This window comes from Bufo gargarizans, chromosome 4, assembly GCF_014858855.1.
Source record: "Bufo gargarizans isolate SCDJY-AF-19 chromosome 4, ASM1485885v1, whole genome shotgun sequence".
Lineage (NCBI taxonomy): Eukaryota > Metazoa > Chordata > Amphibia > Anura > Bufonidae > Bufo > Bufo gargarizans.
Window position 1 is genome coordinate 101,358,320 of NC_058083.1, and position 16,799 is coordinate 101,375,118.

Here is a 16,799-nt window from a genome sequence, read left to right on the forward strand (position 1 = left end):
TTCATTGGTGGCAGTGGCAGCATCCGATCAGAGCACCAGCAGGAAATCATAAGGCTCCGATCGATTACCATGGCAGCTAGGATGCTACTGAAGCCATCCCTGGCTGCCATGGTAAGCTCCCTGCTGCTATGTGTACTAAGCACAGGGCAGCAGAAACAGTGTAAAGTCCTATTCATCCTAATAGATCTCTATTAGGGTGAATAGTACAAGGGTTCTAGCCTTGTACTATTTTTTGTCACCTTGCCCCCTGCAAACATAGGATAGGACTGTTCTATTATAGGCCGAACCTTGCATAAAATGCAGAATGCAAGTTTTTTTGGGGTGTTTTATTTTTCTTTCCGTGCTATCGAATGGTATCGAGTATCGCAATACTTTTTTATGGTATCGAAAACGAATCAAAACTTTATCATGACAACCCTAGTTAGGATAGACAGGTAGAAGGCAGGGCCTAATACATCATACATCACCTTTCCCATGGGAGCATGCATACACATATAGTTGTCAATCACTAAGTATGACCGCCTAGTGGACTATTAAGCAGAGAAAGAAAGCAGGCTCTGCTCCTCCTGCTCTAAACCATGCTGCCTGTAGGCTACACTGCATGTAAATCAGGACAGGTTGCTGTCAGACTGCCTTGCCTCTAGTTAAGGCCTAGGTTCATATATGTGTTGGAGCCTCCATTACAAATTCTGTCAGATTTACCAGGAAGAATGCTATTTTGCCTATCAAACAGGGCAGCACAAAGGAACCCTTTCAGTTCGACTGGGCTCCACCGGGCACTGGTGATAGCTCCTAAAATGTGACATGTAATTAAACATTTAGCATAGCCACTGAGATACTCAATCAAATGTACCTGTATAGCACCACCTGCTGTTTGTTTTTTTCTTATTTCTTTGTCCTGCTCACTGAGATGGCCGCACATGCTTAGTTTCATCCTACAACTGCCTCCTGAGCTGTGATAGGGAGAGCTGAGACATGCCCCCTGAGCTGTGATAGGGAGAGCTGAGACACGACCACTTATCTGCAGCAGAAAACACACTCCCCTTGAGCTTTCAGCTTGATATAAATCTAGCAGAGCAATGAATGGGGAGATCTCTGGATCTGTCACGGATGGTGTTGCAGAAAGCTGGAACTTATAAATAAACATCCGACTGGCTTGATCCCAAACTAAGGAGCATATGGGTGAGCCCTATAAAACCCCTAGAGCTCTCTCTGACTGCTATGCCCATGCAAAGGTCTTTATGGTAGACGATTGCATGCCCACGTACCTAATACTATGTGACACCTGAAAACCCTATAATAGTGAGGGGACACGACCACCGGCTCCCTGCACTTAATACGGATGGAGTCAGGGTCACCTAGAATCAAGCCAGCAAGGAAACACAAATAAAGGAAACAGACTTATCTTAGGAATCAGCAGAAGCAGCCTCCAGCAGTGAATACAATCCAGGAAGAAGTATAAACCGCAAAGTGAGGCAGTATGGGAGGGAATATAAAGGGAGACAATTAGTGTAAATAGGTGACAGCTGGGAGAAGGAAAGGAGATGACAAAGTGAAACCAAAACAAAGAACGTCATGCAAGAGGTAGAGAAGAACGTCTAACAGCCATTCTCACAGAACTGGCAGTGACAGGATCCATGTTAGGTACAGGGCTGGTTCTAGCTTTGTTAGAAAGAGGTTTTCAAGTACTAATTGATCTCAGATTTTCATCTTTTACATTAGTCATGGGATAAACCCTTTAAAGGGGTATTCCAGGTACCATAGATATATATTATGTTTTAGACTAATTCATTATCAATAATTACTTAATATAATGTAAATTTCACATATTTACGGTTCAGTAGTTAAGAAAGTTTTCTACTTCTGCCACCCACTGTGTTTCCTCATAAATTACCATGGCATCGACCTGTAGTTCTGAGCCTTTGTTAGGTTGAGCTGCTCAGTGTGTTGCTATTAATTTTCTAGTTAAATGTGTTGTGAAACAAAGGGAGTGTTAGGCCTCATGCACACAAACGTATTTTGTTTCCGTATGGTTCCTTTTTTTTGTGGATAGGATGCAGACCCATTAAAAAAAATGCGGAAAGGACACCGTATGCTGTCCCCATCTGTATGTACGTTCTGTAATCCTGCAAAAAAGATAGAACATGTCCAATTGTCCGTTTGGCGGACAAGGATAGGCATTGTTACAATGGATCCACACAAAAAAATAAAAATCGGGTGCCAAACGGACGTCATCCGTATTTTTTGCGGATCCGTGTTTTGCGGACCGCAAAACACATATGGTCGTGTGCATGTAGCCTTAGTGTGCTGGTGAATACTGAGTAGTGGGGGCGTGACCGGACTGTATATCAGGCAGCCAATCAATAAACATCAACACACAATCTCACAGCAGGAAAGCTAGGGATTGTGGGGATTGTAGTCTTTGAAGTTTTGTGAGGGAAGATCAGGCGCCATGACACTCTGTGTGCTGCAGGCTCACACAGGAGCTAGACAAGTGGATTGCAAGGTAAATTGAAGCTCTGGTTCTATGTATAGGTACGGGTTCTGGTTGGGTCACGGCTTGCAGCCTTAATGTAGTTTTTGAAAAATTAAGTTACTTTCCCAGAATACCCCTTTGAATAAAAAAAAAAAAAGGAAGAAAGACTGTAACAGAGCCTATGGGACCTTCACACACGGCAGATTTTGCTGCAGAACATTTCTGCAACTGAAAATCAGTTCAGTTCATCTGAATGGAGTTACATTGGCAGCAAGTACATGGATTTCTGCAAGCCTTATTCAGGTGAAAGGCATAAAAATATTCTGCAACAAATCTGCCATGTGTGAAGGTCCCATAGGCTATGTTCCAGTCTTTCTTCCTTTTTCAGGGACAGGACTCATCTAAGGTACATTTGCATATGTATCAAATCGTTTTTTTTATACAATAAAAGCACACAGAGCTATGGGGACTGGGTATTGCGGATGTGCTAACGGCCATCTAGCAACCCATGACCTCAGCTCTAAAGAAAAAGGGGGTAAGTCAGCACATCCCAAAGCGCAGGGGCACGTTGCTATGGCTGAGAACAAAACTGTTAAACAAAACATACAATGCAACAGCTCACTGCAAACCAAATAAAGTACAAAATTGCATCATAATTGCAAATGCTATACTAATAAGTTAGAGATGCTTGGCAAATCGTTTTGTACAAAATTATTTGAGCCCGTCTGCCGCACGTCAAGGCGATCTCTAGTTAGACGGGTTCCTAACACAAAATTTTACCTGTTATGTGCCATGACGGCTATCATATGGAAGCTGCACTTTCTGAATTATATGATAGCCGTCATGGCACGTAACAGGTAAAATTTTGTGTTAGGAACCTGTCTAACTAGAGATCGCCTTGACGTGCGGCAGACGGGCTCAAATAATTTTGTACAAAACGATTTGCCAAGCATCTCTAACTTATTAGTATAGCATTTGCAATTATGATGCAATTTTGTACTTTATTTGGTTTGCAGTGAGCTGTTGCATTGTATGTTTTGTTTAACAGTCATGTCCTCAGCTCTATACACAAAATCCCGGTGACAGGTTCCCTTTAAGGTGGAGGGTACAAAATTGACATATAAAAAATATTGGGGCCGATTGAGAAGGTTAATGTCTCACTGGGTCTGTCCAGCCATGCAATAAAATCTAAAATCACACTCGACCTATGGACTTATTACTGGAGATAAAGGCCCTTGTCAGCTAATCTGTGACTTTGAAACCCTTTTATCAGGATCCCAGGGATCCTTCTGTTCTGCCGCATATAAACTGCGGTCAGAATCTGGTTTTCTTGCAGTCTGCCCTCCTGTCCACACCTTTCTGCCCTCTCTGTGCAGCACCCCATCTCTGCCACATCATCATGCCTGCTGACTACAATGGCACCTGGGTCATGGAGGTCAATGACAACTTTGATGGGTACATGAAGGCTTTAGGTATGAGCTTTATAATGATTGGAATTTTTTTATGTCAGAGGGTTTTCTTTACTGTTTCTTAACTTTTTTTATGCATTAACATTGGTATCTGGAGTCTTTAGTACCGAATGTTATCATGCTAGTTACCAATGCTAATATGGGTTAAGTTATAAGTAGAGATTGGCGCAGCTTGAAATCAATTGACCCGTCTTTAAGGGAGCCAAGGCCATACAACACGGTTCTTACATGGTACAGAGACCTTTGGGGCACCTCAAGCACCAGGTGCAACTGTGACCTCTGATAGACCAATAGCAACTGGTAATGTTAGGGCGCCTTCACATGTGGTGCGATGCATTTGCAAAAAAATCTGTATCATAAATAGTTCCCTGTGTATTCCTAAGAGGTTAACTTTGTCTTTTGTGAAGCCCAAATTTTCCTTAGATTTCAATGGGAAAGCATAATCTGAATCTGCCTTGAAACTAAAAATACACAGAATTTTCAGTTGCAGAAATGTTTGCAAAAAAAAATAAAAAGCTGTCAAGTGTGAATACACCCTAATGGCTCTTGTGAACATGGTGGATAGTATTACTACCTTCCAGATATAGCACCACTGTATAACCACAGTCAACGCCCCATCTTCACACAGTCTACGTTTTTTCTACTTGCATTTCAATGGTAGGCTACCTTTGATCTAGTGCAAATGTGCAGGAAATGTATGTCTGAATAAAGCCTGAACGAGTGATAGCTGCATTAGGAGATCCATATGGCACCATACGACTGTCGTGTGGCAGTTCATATATGTGAAGGAGGTGAAGTAGAGACGGACCCTACTACAGGTACCGGTACATGGTGGGATGCACTGAGGACTGTGGGTAGTAAAAGTTATAACTAATAACACTAGGGGATTGATGGAGAATAGGATAGGGAACGTGCAATTAAATGATCACTCGACAGTTAGGCCTCTTGCACACGACTGTGTGCCCCCCGTGGCCGTATTTCGGCCCCGATACGGCAGGTCCGCAATACGCGGGACACCGGCTGTGTGCATTCCACATCACGGAGATCTGGAGATGCGATGCGGAAGCACGGATCGGAACCCAACAAAAGCACTACGGAGTGCTTTCGTGGGGTTCCATTTCGTGCATCCGTTCCGCAAAAAAGATAGAACTTGTCCTATCTTTTTGCGGGACGGGTGGATCACAGACCCCATTCAAGTGAATCGGGCCGCAATCCGCATGCGGCTGCCCCACTGTCGGTGCCCGTGCACTGCGGACCCCAATTTGCGCACGTGTGCAAGAGGCCTTATTATATTGAATGAACTTCAGTGAACAAGGGTTGTGGGGCATACTTTGAAACCCCTGCCCTGGGCACCAAGAGACCCCTTGGCTTAAACAGGACTGTGAAATAGATATTCTGTATACAGTGGTCCCTCAAGTCACAATATAAATTGGCTCCAGGACGACCATTGCATGTTTAAACCATTGTAACTTGAGTAATCGGTTTCAAAGCCCCAAAGTGTCACCCAAGATAAGAGAAAATAAAGATTTATGAAAAATAAGCAGATAACAACTCCTTACATATAACAGTCAGGAATATCTGCTAACTAGCAACTAATAGTTATTTTACCAGAGAAGTGGCCTTGATTGGTTGGATCTGAGTCTGAGGCATTGTATATTGGGTCTAGTTTCAACTTACGATGGGTCAGAAAAGACCATTGCATGTTGAAAATATTGTATCTTGAGTCCATTGTATCTTGATGGATCATCATACATTGGTTTAGCTGTATTCGACTTTGGCATTCTGATACAGAATGCATTGAAGGACGTTCACCATACTGCGTCGTCCTCTGCTGGAATTTATGTAAAATGTACACATATTTAAAAGGAACTTATTGCACAGAAGTATTTCTAGTCATTTCCACTGAATGACTTCAGCATGTAGACTGTCATCAGGATCTCATTATGGGGAACAGCAGGGCTTTATAATGACAATATAATTTCCCATTCTCACACACTTTTATGGCATTCCCTGTCTTGTTCTTCCTGCAGACATTGACTTCGCTACCCGGAAGATCGCTGCTCATCTGACTCAGACCAAAGAACTTATTCAGAATGGAAATGAGTTTAAGACAAAGACCCTCAGCACATTTAGGAATTATAACCTCGACTACACTGTTGGGGTAGAATTTGAGGAGAAGACTAAAGGCCTGGATAATCGGGTGGTGCAGGTTGGTTGGTGCTGACTTTCCATGGTCAGAGATGATTCTTCTTAATATTTCTATGGTAAAATCATAGTTTCCAACTCTTCCAAAATGTCCCTGAGGCTCCTGGAAAAAGGAGAGATCTCCTGGACTCCAGGAACAGTTCGTAAATCAGCATGAAGAGTTTCTTTCGGAAAGCTGCCCTCCATGCTACTGTATGTGGGGTCTGGATTCTGCATTAGACGTAGTATCGGTACCCAAAGAGTGCCTTGAAGGGGTGGCATGACTCTCAAAAGTTGATAGGTCACTGCTAAAAAGAGGCAAGTTGCTATAAAAAGGGAGTGTGGCCTTAACAAGGCCTGTGGCAACAAAAGAAAAATGTACGCTGCATCCTCCAACCTCCTGGAGGCTATCCTCCAGAAGTTGACAAGTATTAGTAAAATTGATTTCAGTTTTGACGATGTCTGATGTCTTTCTTGATGTTACAGACCTTGGTGTCCTGGGATGGGGATAAACTTGTCTGCGTCCAGAAGGGAGAGAAGAAGAACCGTGGCTGGACACATTGGATCGAGGGAGATAAACTTTACTTGGTAAGAGTGGCAGTACTGGCTTTTATACCTGATACCATCAACTTATGAAAACTATGTCCTACTGTGAAACACTGGCTTTTCAGCTCCCCGAAAAAACCTCTTGCAGCCCGCAGCTTGATTGACGGGTATCTCCCTATTTATGTATAGCGATAGACCTTTCAATCAAGCTGAGACGAGCGGGAGAAGCCCTTGTCTTTTGCTAGATCTTTTGGGCCCTCTGGTATTATGTTCTGATTATTTAAAAAGAGGCCGGACCCACTGATGGATCTTTTGATGGGCCAGTCCTACCCTGTGTATGTCCACATACAGCAAGCAGCTCAGAGACTGGAGGGGAAGGAGCAGAATAATAGTACGTTACAAATTATAGTAGTTGCTCGTATTAATTGCCAAGATGTCTCTACATATAAGAATTTGCTCTAGTGTTTTCTTTTTAACACTTAAAAAAACTGCCATAAAAACCATCCACTTTTTTTCCACACCACATATGTTTTTATGACTTTTTTTAGCAGCAGTTTTTTAGCTGTGTGAACCATACTTTTTTCTAGTGTTTGCTCCTTATAGAACAATTTCCTTATAGGAAATGTGAAAATGCCAGAAAAAAAAAACCCAAAGCTTCAGTAAGCTACAGAGAATAAAAAAAAAACACCTAATAAACAAAAAGCGGAAATAAAAAAAAGCTTTAGTGTCCTGCATTTCATGTTTCCCATAGACTCAACATCTGGACTTTTTAATGGGAAAAAAAATCCACCAAAAACCCACACTCACTATACTGCATCTTTATATTTCAGGACCTAACATGTGAAGATCAAGTCTGCCATCAGGTCTTCAAGAAGAAGAACTAAGAAATGTTCCAGTTTATTTGCATACTGCCCTGTTTTTCCTTTAGTTTTGAAAAGCTGTAATACGTGTCTATGTAAATTTTATTAATAAAAACACATTTCTATAAAAGTCTTCCATTTTTTGCACATGCATAAAAATCATGTTCAACATGACATAAACACCTCACTATTTTACCCAAACAGTTCAGTAACCAAGTTAATAAATTGCATTACAGCTATAGATGATTCTAAACTGAGTTTGTAAAAATTTCCCCAAGACTTTAAATTCCAGTGAGTCAAAAACTTTTGCTATTTGTTTTTGGATGAATTGCTCAAAATGGCATCTACCTTTTTATAGATTAAAAGTCAGCACAGCAAAGCAAGGAACATAGTGAACGAAGAATACAGGACCAGGGAGGTGCCCTTGACGACAGGTTTGCCCATAATGCTTTGCAGACAGTCTCAGCAATCAGGAGGGACGATATTAAGAAGTGCCATAGGCACAGGATGTCTGAAGAAAAATATATCTTAATATGAATGCTACACTGCTACAGCAATATTTAAAGAGGACCTGTCACCTCCCCTGCCATTCCTGATTTAATAGCTTCATGCAACCCCCATGTAATAACAATTCTGGAGCCTCTATTCTTATGCCTCTATGTTGTGCTATTCCTTTATTATTTCTACTAGAAGTTAAGAATGAACTGCTAGCAGTCTGCAGTAAGGGTACAGGGGGAGGTAACCAGTTGGGGGGTGTACCTGCACAGACTCACTCTATCCAATCACTGCTGCCATTTTCAGACTATACAGGTACACCCCCCCCCCCCCCCCCAAACTGGTTACCTCCCCCTGTACCCTTACTGCAGACTGCTAACAACTAATTTGTAACTTCTAGTAGAAATAATAAAGGAATGGTATAACATGGAGTCATAAGAATAGATGCTCCAGAATTATTATTACATGGGGAATGCATGAAGCTATTAAGAAAGGCATGTCAGGAGAGGTGACAGGTCCTCTTAAAACCTATACTACTCAATGTTTTAAATAATGTGTATCATCCCAATTGATGTCACATAATAAATAATTACAGACAGAAATCTTATTCAGTACTCTAACAACTTGTCCATCATGCTCCATACTATGCTGCTGTTGCCGCTACTACTACCCCTACACTACACTACTACATTACAACTACCATTTGTTAACCACTTCCAGACCGGGCTATTTACCCCCTTCCTGACCAGGCCTAATTTTGCAAATCTGACATGGGTCACTTTATGTGGTAATAACTTTGGAATGCTTTTACTTATCCAAGCCATTCAGAGATTGTTTTCTCGTGACATATTATACATCATGTTAATGGTAAATTTGAGTCAATAAGTTTTACCTTTATTTATGAAAAAATCCAAAAGTTAATGAATTTTTTAAAATTAACTGTTTTCTAAATTTGAATTTCTCTGCTTTTAAGACAGATAGTGATGCCTCATAAAATACATATTAATTAACATTCACCATATGTCTACTTTATGTTGGCATCATTATGGTAATGTCATTTTCTTTTTTTAGGACGTTAGAAGGTTTAGAATTTTAGAAGCAATTTTTGAAATTGTTAAGAACATTTCCAAAATCAACTTTTTTAAGGACCTGTTCAGTTCTGAAGTCACTTTGTGTGGCTTACATCATAGAAACCACCTATAAATTACCATATTTTAGAAACTACACCCCTCAAACTATTCAAAACTGGTTTTAGAAATGTTAACCCTTTAAGTATCCCACAGGAATTAAAGCAAAATAGATGTGAAATTTCTAAAATAAACCTTGATATTTATTACCCTGATTCTGCAGTTTCCAGAAACACCCCATATGTGGTCATATACTGCTGTATGGGCACACGGCAGAGCACTGAAGGCAAGGAGTGCCATATGGTTTTTAGAGGGCAGATTTTGCTGGAATGGTGGGAGCCATGTTGCATTTGAAGAGGCCCTGAGGTATCCCCACAGTGAAAACCCCCAAAAAGTGACCACATTTTGAAAACTACACCACCCAAGGACTTTTTAAGGGGTGTAGTGAGCACTTGACCTAACAGGAGTTTCATAGAATGTATAATACTTGGCTGTGAAAATTAAAAATTATATATTTTTTTTCTACAAGAAAATAATGCTTTAGGCCCAAACTTTCTTTTTCAGAAAAGATAACAGGAGAATACCACCCCACAATTTTTGCTACCCATTTTCTCCTGAATACAGTAACACCACATTTGTGGTTGTAAACTGCTGTTTGGGGATACGCCAGAGCTCAGAAGGGAAGGAGCAGCATCTGGATTTTGTAACATGGAATTTTCTGTCATGGTTTTTAAAAGTGATACCTTTATTTTTTCGTTGAATGAGCTGCGTGAAGGTTTATTTTGTGCGGGACAAGCTGTAGTTTTTATTGACACCATTTTGGGGTACATTTGACTTTCTGGTTGCTTTTTCTCAAATTTTTGGGTAAGTGAAGTAACATAAAAAGCTGTTTGGTGTAATATTTCAAATTTTTTTTTTTTTCACACCATTCACTTGATGGGCTAGATCATGTGATATTTTTATAGATCCGGTCAATACAGACGCTATCTTCTTGTGTGAGCGCTTTTTTTTTTGCAGGATGAGGTGATTTTTATTGCGACCATTTTGGAGTACATACGACTTTTTTATTGATTAATGTTATGTTTTTTGGGAGGTAAGGTGACTAAAGAAAGCTGTTTAGGCGTAATTTTTATTTGTTTTTGTTTTTTACGCTGCACACTTGATGGGGGTAGATTATGTGATATTTTTGAGTAGCCAGTTACGGACGCGGCAATACCAAATATGTCTTTTATTAGATTTTTTTCTATTTTTAACATTTTTTAAATCACTTAATTGGGTAAAAAAATGTTTACATGTGAAACTTTTTTTTTTTATAAAACACTTTTTTTTTTTTTACACTGTGTTCCCCATAAGGTCATACAAGACCACAGGGGGACATTTAACTTAACTTTTTTTTTTTTTCACTATTGATTTCTCCTATAACTGGGGCTGACATAGTAGCCCCAGTTACCGGGGGAATTCAGCCCCCAGAGAGGCTGTACAGCAGTATACAGCGCTGTACAGCCTAAGTGCAGGGCTGATCAAAGTCTGTGGAAGACCCAACAGCTCCTGCACAGGCTGCACTCCCCCAGCCCTGGCGGTCACATGACCACCGGGCCGGGACAGGAAGCAGCACACTGCTTCCTGATCTGTATACACAGCACCCATTCAGCACTGTGTATACAGCGATCTAGAAGGCAGAGACACAGAGGAACAGTCCCTGTCTTCTCTTTGGGGTGCCCTGCTGTCACTTACAGCAGACCTCCGGCACAGCAGCTGCATGATTAGCGTACAGCTGCCATCTGTGAAAAGATGTTTCAAAACGTCCAATCAGAGATAAACCCGACCGCCCTGGACGTTTCTAATTACAGCATATATTATAGTCCAGAGCTGTATTCACAATTCTGCTGGCATCAGAGTTGAAATATCCCAATATTCCTTACTTGCTGAATGCATGGAGAGAACTTGCTCTAGGGATTTACCTTCTAAGACGAGTCCTGTTTACACCAGGCATTGTACAGTAATCTAATGTAGTGCTTTACAGCAGCTCAGTCAACATCTTAGGTATGTGTCTATTAGAAACCTGTGTCCACACATTCCAACAGTAGGTACTGAGTCAGCAAGGAATGCTGTAAGATGTCTGCTCTGAAGACTGTAAAATTGTGATTTCAGGTTTGAACTAATACATGCAATACAAACCTACATTGACCGAGCAGTGGGCCAATTATTGGGAACAAATGGTCCTACGAACACTTTTTCCCAATAACTGACCCACATAAAGGTGCTGCCGATCATCCAACAAACAAGAAAATCTTTCATGTGGCACCTGAAATCATCAATTGTCAGCAGCACATTGACCTGTGTAAACGGGATGTGCTGCCGACAATATGCACTATGCCTGGGAACATTGTTGGCCAACTGTGAAAAGAGAGAAATTATAAAGAATTTTTTTTTACACCCAGATATTGTCCTGCAGCAGTTTTTATATATATGAACCCTATTATATGTATAATCTGTATACTCAGCAATAAATATGCCTGCAAATACAGACACTCAAGTATTTCATCTGAGATTCTTGTAGGACACCTAAAAACACCTAGAAGGATCAGTTCATGCCAAAAAAGGTATCACTTGAAGAATACCCATCACCAGGACAGATCTCTTTTAGGGTACTTTCACACTTGCGGCAGAGGATTCCGGCAGGTAGTTCCGTCAAAACGTAGCAAACTGATGGCATTTGTCAGAGGGATCCAGATGCGGATCCGTCTGACAAATGCATTGAAATGCTGGATCCGTCTCTCCGGCGTCATCCGGTATAAAAAAAATTAGCATTTTTTTCGGTCTGCGCATGCGCAGTTCAGAAAGCCGGATCCATTTTGCTGGAACACTTAATGCTGGATCCGGCGCTAATACACTTCAATGTATATGAATGCCGGATCCAGCATTCCTGCAAGTGTTCAGTCTTTTTGGACGAAGATAAAACTGCAGCATGCTGCGGTATTTTCTCCATCCTGAAATGGCAAAAAGACTGAACTGAAGACATCCTGATGCATCCTGAACGGATTGCTCTCCATTCAGAATGCATTAGGAAAAAAACTGATCAATTCTTTTCTGGTATTGAGTCCCTAGGATGGAACTCAGCGCCGGAACAGAATAACGCTAATGTGAAAGTACCCTTAGTTACTACATCTGTGTATGTAACGTCTGAATATGGCTGAATCAGTGGGTACAAAAGTGAAGTAAACACCACCCCCCCAAGTGCTGAATACAAGGCAAGGAATTAGCATGTAACATGTGCCCCTTCCATTGGTAAGTCTTCATTGCCACTCAGTAGTGATGACACTGAACATACATGTTTACTTCTGTAGTAGAGGAGATCCCCCTCCTAAGGATTGGACATATTGACATCCAACAACTTTTGTTAATCCTTGCTGCACTTGAATTGTCCCCAATACCTTATACACATTAGATTTTGAATGATTTTGGCAAAACCCAGTTTCTCTAATGTATACGGCCAGCCAGCTTTATATGCTGAAACTTTAGAGCCAGCTCTTATACCATATTGTTCATAAAATACTCCCAGGGGACAACCAGTATCTTGTGCTGCATGACTCACCTTTATTACACTGGACAAAGTGCACCTACACCTAAGACTGTGTCCTATAGTGACAAGGTACAATGTGCATCCAGAGCCTGCCATTATGTCTTTCCGCATGCTATGGAGTGTCCACCAGAGCTGGCCTCATATTAGGTGGAGTAACTTCAGCAGGTTAAAAAAAAAAGTCCAAACTGTTTATTTTCTGGTAAGTATCATAGCCAAAACAGCATCCACTGATGGGGCGAACCTATGGCACCAACATAACATAAACAACAAAAATAAACTCCTGCCCGTCTGGGCACTACCTAGACAAGTCGTCTCTGTCTCACCGATATAGTGCAGCTCACACAGGGGGATGTAGATGTATTGGTGACCTGGCACCTGCAAATTGTCAAACCATGGAAAAAGCATATAAGAGATGGTGCCAGGCAAGATTACAGCATAGATATGGTAATAGACCCTGATTAGATGCAGAACCAGAGGCAAATGTACTGCATAGAAAAACTAACACACCCAAGCTTACTGCACAGATACAGTAAGGCCCCTTTCACACGGGCGACCCATTCATTTCTATGGGGCTGTGCACATGAGCAGTGATTTTCACGCATCACTTGTGCTTTGCATGAAAATAGCAGCATGCTCTATTTTGTGCGTTTTTCACGCAACGTAGGCCCCATAGAAGTGAATGGGGCTGCGTGAAAATCGCAAAAATCGCAAACATCACTGCGCTCTTCACATGGCCCGTCACATGATCCATCACCATGGTAAAATATCATGTGATGGACCATGTGATGAGCGTAGTGACATCACCACAGGTCCTTTACCCAGGTCCTTAAGAAAGAAGACATAAGAGAAGCCGTGCTGCGTGAACAAGTGGATTAAGGTGAGTTAAATTATTTTATTTTTATTTTTTAACCCCTCCAGCCCTATTGTACTATGCATTCTGTATTCAGAATGCTATTATTTTCCCTTATAACCATGTTATAAGGGAAAATAATACATACAATCTACAGAACACCGATCCCAAGCCCGAACTTCTGTGAAGAAGTTCGGGTTTGGGTACCAAACATGCCGATTTTTCTCACGCGCGTGCAAAACGCATTACAATCTTTTGCACTCGCGCGGAAAAATTGCGCATTTTCCCGCAACGCCCCCTCATCTTATCCAGGCAAAAAACATGACTCCCGTGTGAAAGAGGCCTAAGGCTCTGTTTATATCTGCATCATGGAGTACATCAGGTTCCTTCATGTTGTGCTATGTTCTGATGGCAGGACAAGTTTTGCATGCAGCATTATTCTTTTCATCAAATCTGACAGAATTTGCAGTGGAGGATCTGACACAGATGTGAAGAAAGCTGAAGAAACCCAAGTGCTGCACATAGATACGGTAACAGGTTCAAAGTCAATGCCTAGATACAGTACTAGAACCAAGTTTACTATCCATGTAATGCATCGAGTGGTGGACAAATGGAGTGTTAGCTGTTTACCCCAGCAGAGGAATGTCACTGTACAGATAGACATACAGGGTGGAAAAACTGAAACTGTGAGGCATTAGATTAATGGTTACAGCTCAGGTACAGATGCTTGGCAGTTGCAAGTGTCAGTATACGTGTGATGGCTTCTCCACTAGGAGGCTCCAAGTGTGGCACAAACGTTGCAGTGCAGAGGATGGTTCACTCAGCGGCAGCAGTTCAGTCTCTAGAGATAGTCTCTCTCTCCTGCCTGTCCCAGACCTGCAATCACTCTGTATTCACCTCTTGTGCTCCTCCTGCAGTACCACAGCCGGCTTCTAGGTCCTTTAAGATCTGGAGCTTGCACCCTGCTCAGCTCTCGGCTGCTCTCACCCTGCACCGCTCTCTAGTGCTCTGTCTCCTCCTCTCTCAACAGCTACAACCTCTCTAGAGATACACATCAACAGCTCTTTGTGTCAGTGGCATGACCAACTCCCTAGTGCCTACAGTCTGCAGTACAGCTACATAGGTATCTGAGGCCCACCCAGGGGCGTAGCTGAAGGTTCATAGGCCCTGGTATAAGAGTTTAGCTTGGGCCCCCTTCCCTCAGTGCTTTGTGGGGCAGGGAAGCACATAGCCTTCGTCCTGCCTGAGGCTAAAATTGAAATGGTAACCCCCATGCCAAATTCTTGACCTTACCCCTTCCCTCCAGCCAGAGGTGTAACTTGACCATCATGCACTTTCTATAATACTGGTGTCTTCTTATATGGCACAAGGGTCTTTGGGCCCCCTCAGGCTCCTGGGCCCGGTAGCGACTGCTACCTCTACACCCCCTATAGCTACGCCCATGGGCCCACCATGTTGTCTCTGGCAAGACTAAAATGATTTCCCTTTTACAGCCCCCTTTTAAAATGATGTATAGCCAGAATAGCATGGTACTATGTTAGCCAGAAAAATCTATGTGATGTTAAATTTTGTGTTAAAAAATATTTTGTGTTAAAAAATACAAAAGTTTTACACAAGAGTACGGTATATTCCAGCCCACTTTTATAATCTGTGGTGCTGCTGTGGCATCTTGTGGCAGCATATAATATTGCAGGTGTACATTCAATAGTAATACAGAAGAACAACATAAAGTAGGCGATACAGTATGCAAAACAGTGGTACAGACAGCAACATATATACCTGCACAAGAGGAAAGGGTTAATTAAAGACACAATATCAACTACACACAGATAGATAGATAGATAGATAGATAGATAGATAGATAAGAAAAAAAGGCAGCACCTAGCCAAAAAAGGCAGACAAGAGAGGTGCAGGCCCAATGGGACAAGACTATCGCCCAGATATTAACAAAAAAACTCTCAAATAGAAAAAAGATAGATAGATAGAAGCCCAATTCCCAAAAAGTTGGGATGCTGTGTACTATATAAATGAAACCAGAATGCAACCATTTGCAAATCGTATAGACCCATATTTTATTCACATTAGATCGCGATGGTGAGGAGCAGTGGCCTCCAGGAGCAGGAGAGGTAAGTGATTGTTTTTATTTTTTCATTTGAAGCAATATGGAGCTGATAAAGAGGCAATGGGGTCTTATAAAGAGGCAATGCAGCTGATAAAACGGCAAAGGGGGCTGATAAAGAGGCAATGGGGTCTTATAAAGAGGCAGTGGGGGCTGATAAAAAGAGGCAACAGGGGCTGATAAAAAGAGGCAACAGGGGCTGATATGAGACTAAGGCTAATCAAATGGGGTCTTATTTATATTGGGGCTCATATCTGAGGTCTGATTGGTGGTCATTCACTTTTGGGTGTGAGCTGAGGTCTGATCTGAGGTCTTATTGGGGCCTTATTAACATTGGGGGTCTGATTGAGGCTGTGATCTGAGGTCTTATTGGGGCCTTATTAACATTGGGGTCTGATTGAGGCTGTGATCTGATCTGTATCATGTAGAGTTCTAGCTGCTCAACAGTCCTGTTTTTTTCCCCCCCAGAATTTCCATTTTATGATCTGTGCAGTCATGCTGTTGTGATGGATGCAGTATGTGGTTTAGTATTGTCCTGCTGAATTATGCAAGGCCTCCCTGAAAGACTTTGTCTGGAAGGGAACGTATGTTGTTCTAAAACCTCTATATACTGTTCAGCATTGATAGTGCCTTAGGTACTCATGCCATAGGCACTAATGCAACCCCGTACCATCCAAGATGATTGATAACAAGCAGGGGGCGTGGCCTAGCAGCGCATGGAGCAGGGGGCGTGACCGCCAAGCTCCGCCACTAAGCCGCAACATTAGGGGCCTTGAGTCCTCAGCACAGACCCCCACATGGGCAAGAAGTTGCCCAAGAAGCCCCCACAAGGGGTCATACCTCCTCTGGACCCCCCGCACCGAGGCACGCTTTGGGACTTCGTCCTGCGCTAAGGACGGAGCGCGCCCGACCTGGCAGCCCCTGCAGAAGCGCTCCCTCAGCGCTGCAGGGAAGGACAGGACCGTAAGACACCAGGCACTCCGGCTGCACAGGAGCCCCCAACACCGGCTAACGTGACCAGAGACCTGCCAGCCGCAAGCCTCTCCACCGCCGCCCTGGACGTGGACCAAGCAGGAAGCCCTCGATCCCA

General features: G+C 42.4%; 1 protein-coding gene across 1 annotated transcript in view; it reads left to right on the forward strand.

Moving 5' to 3' along the window:
* Positions 1–7,616, forward strand: part of LOC122935248 (retinol-binding protein 2-like) — a 52,301-nt gene extending 44,685 nt beyond the window's left edge. Inside the window, exons 3-5 of the mRNA XM_044291010.1 lie at positions 5,976–6,154; positions 6,616–6,717; positions 7,506–7,616. Of these exons, the coding sequence (XP_044146945.1) occupies positions 5,976–6,154; positions 6,616–6,717; positions 7,506–7,559 (335 nt within the window). The 3' untranslated portion in view covers positions 7,560–7,616. The remainder of the gene's footprint in view (positions 1–5,975; positions 6,155–6,615; positions 6,718–7,505) is intronic.
* Positions 7,617–16,799: the final 9,183 nt, after the last annotated feature.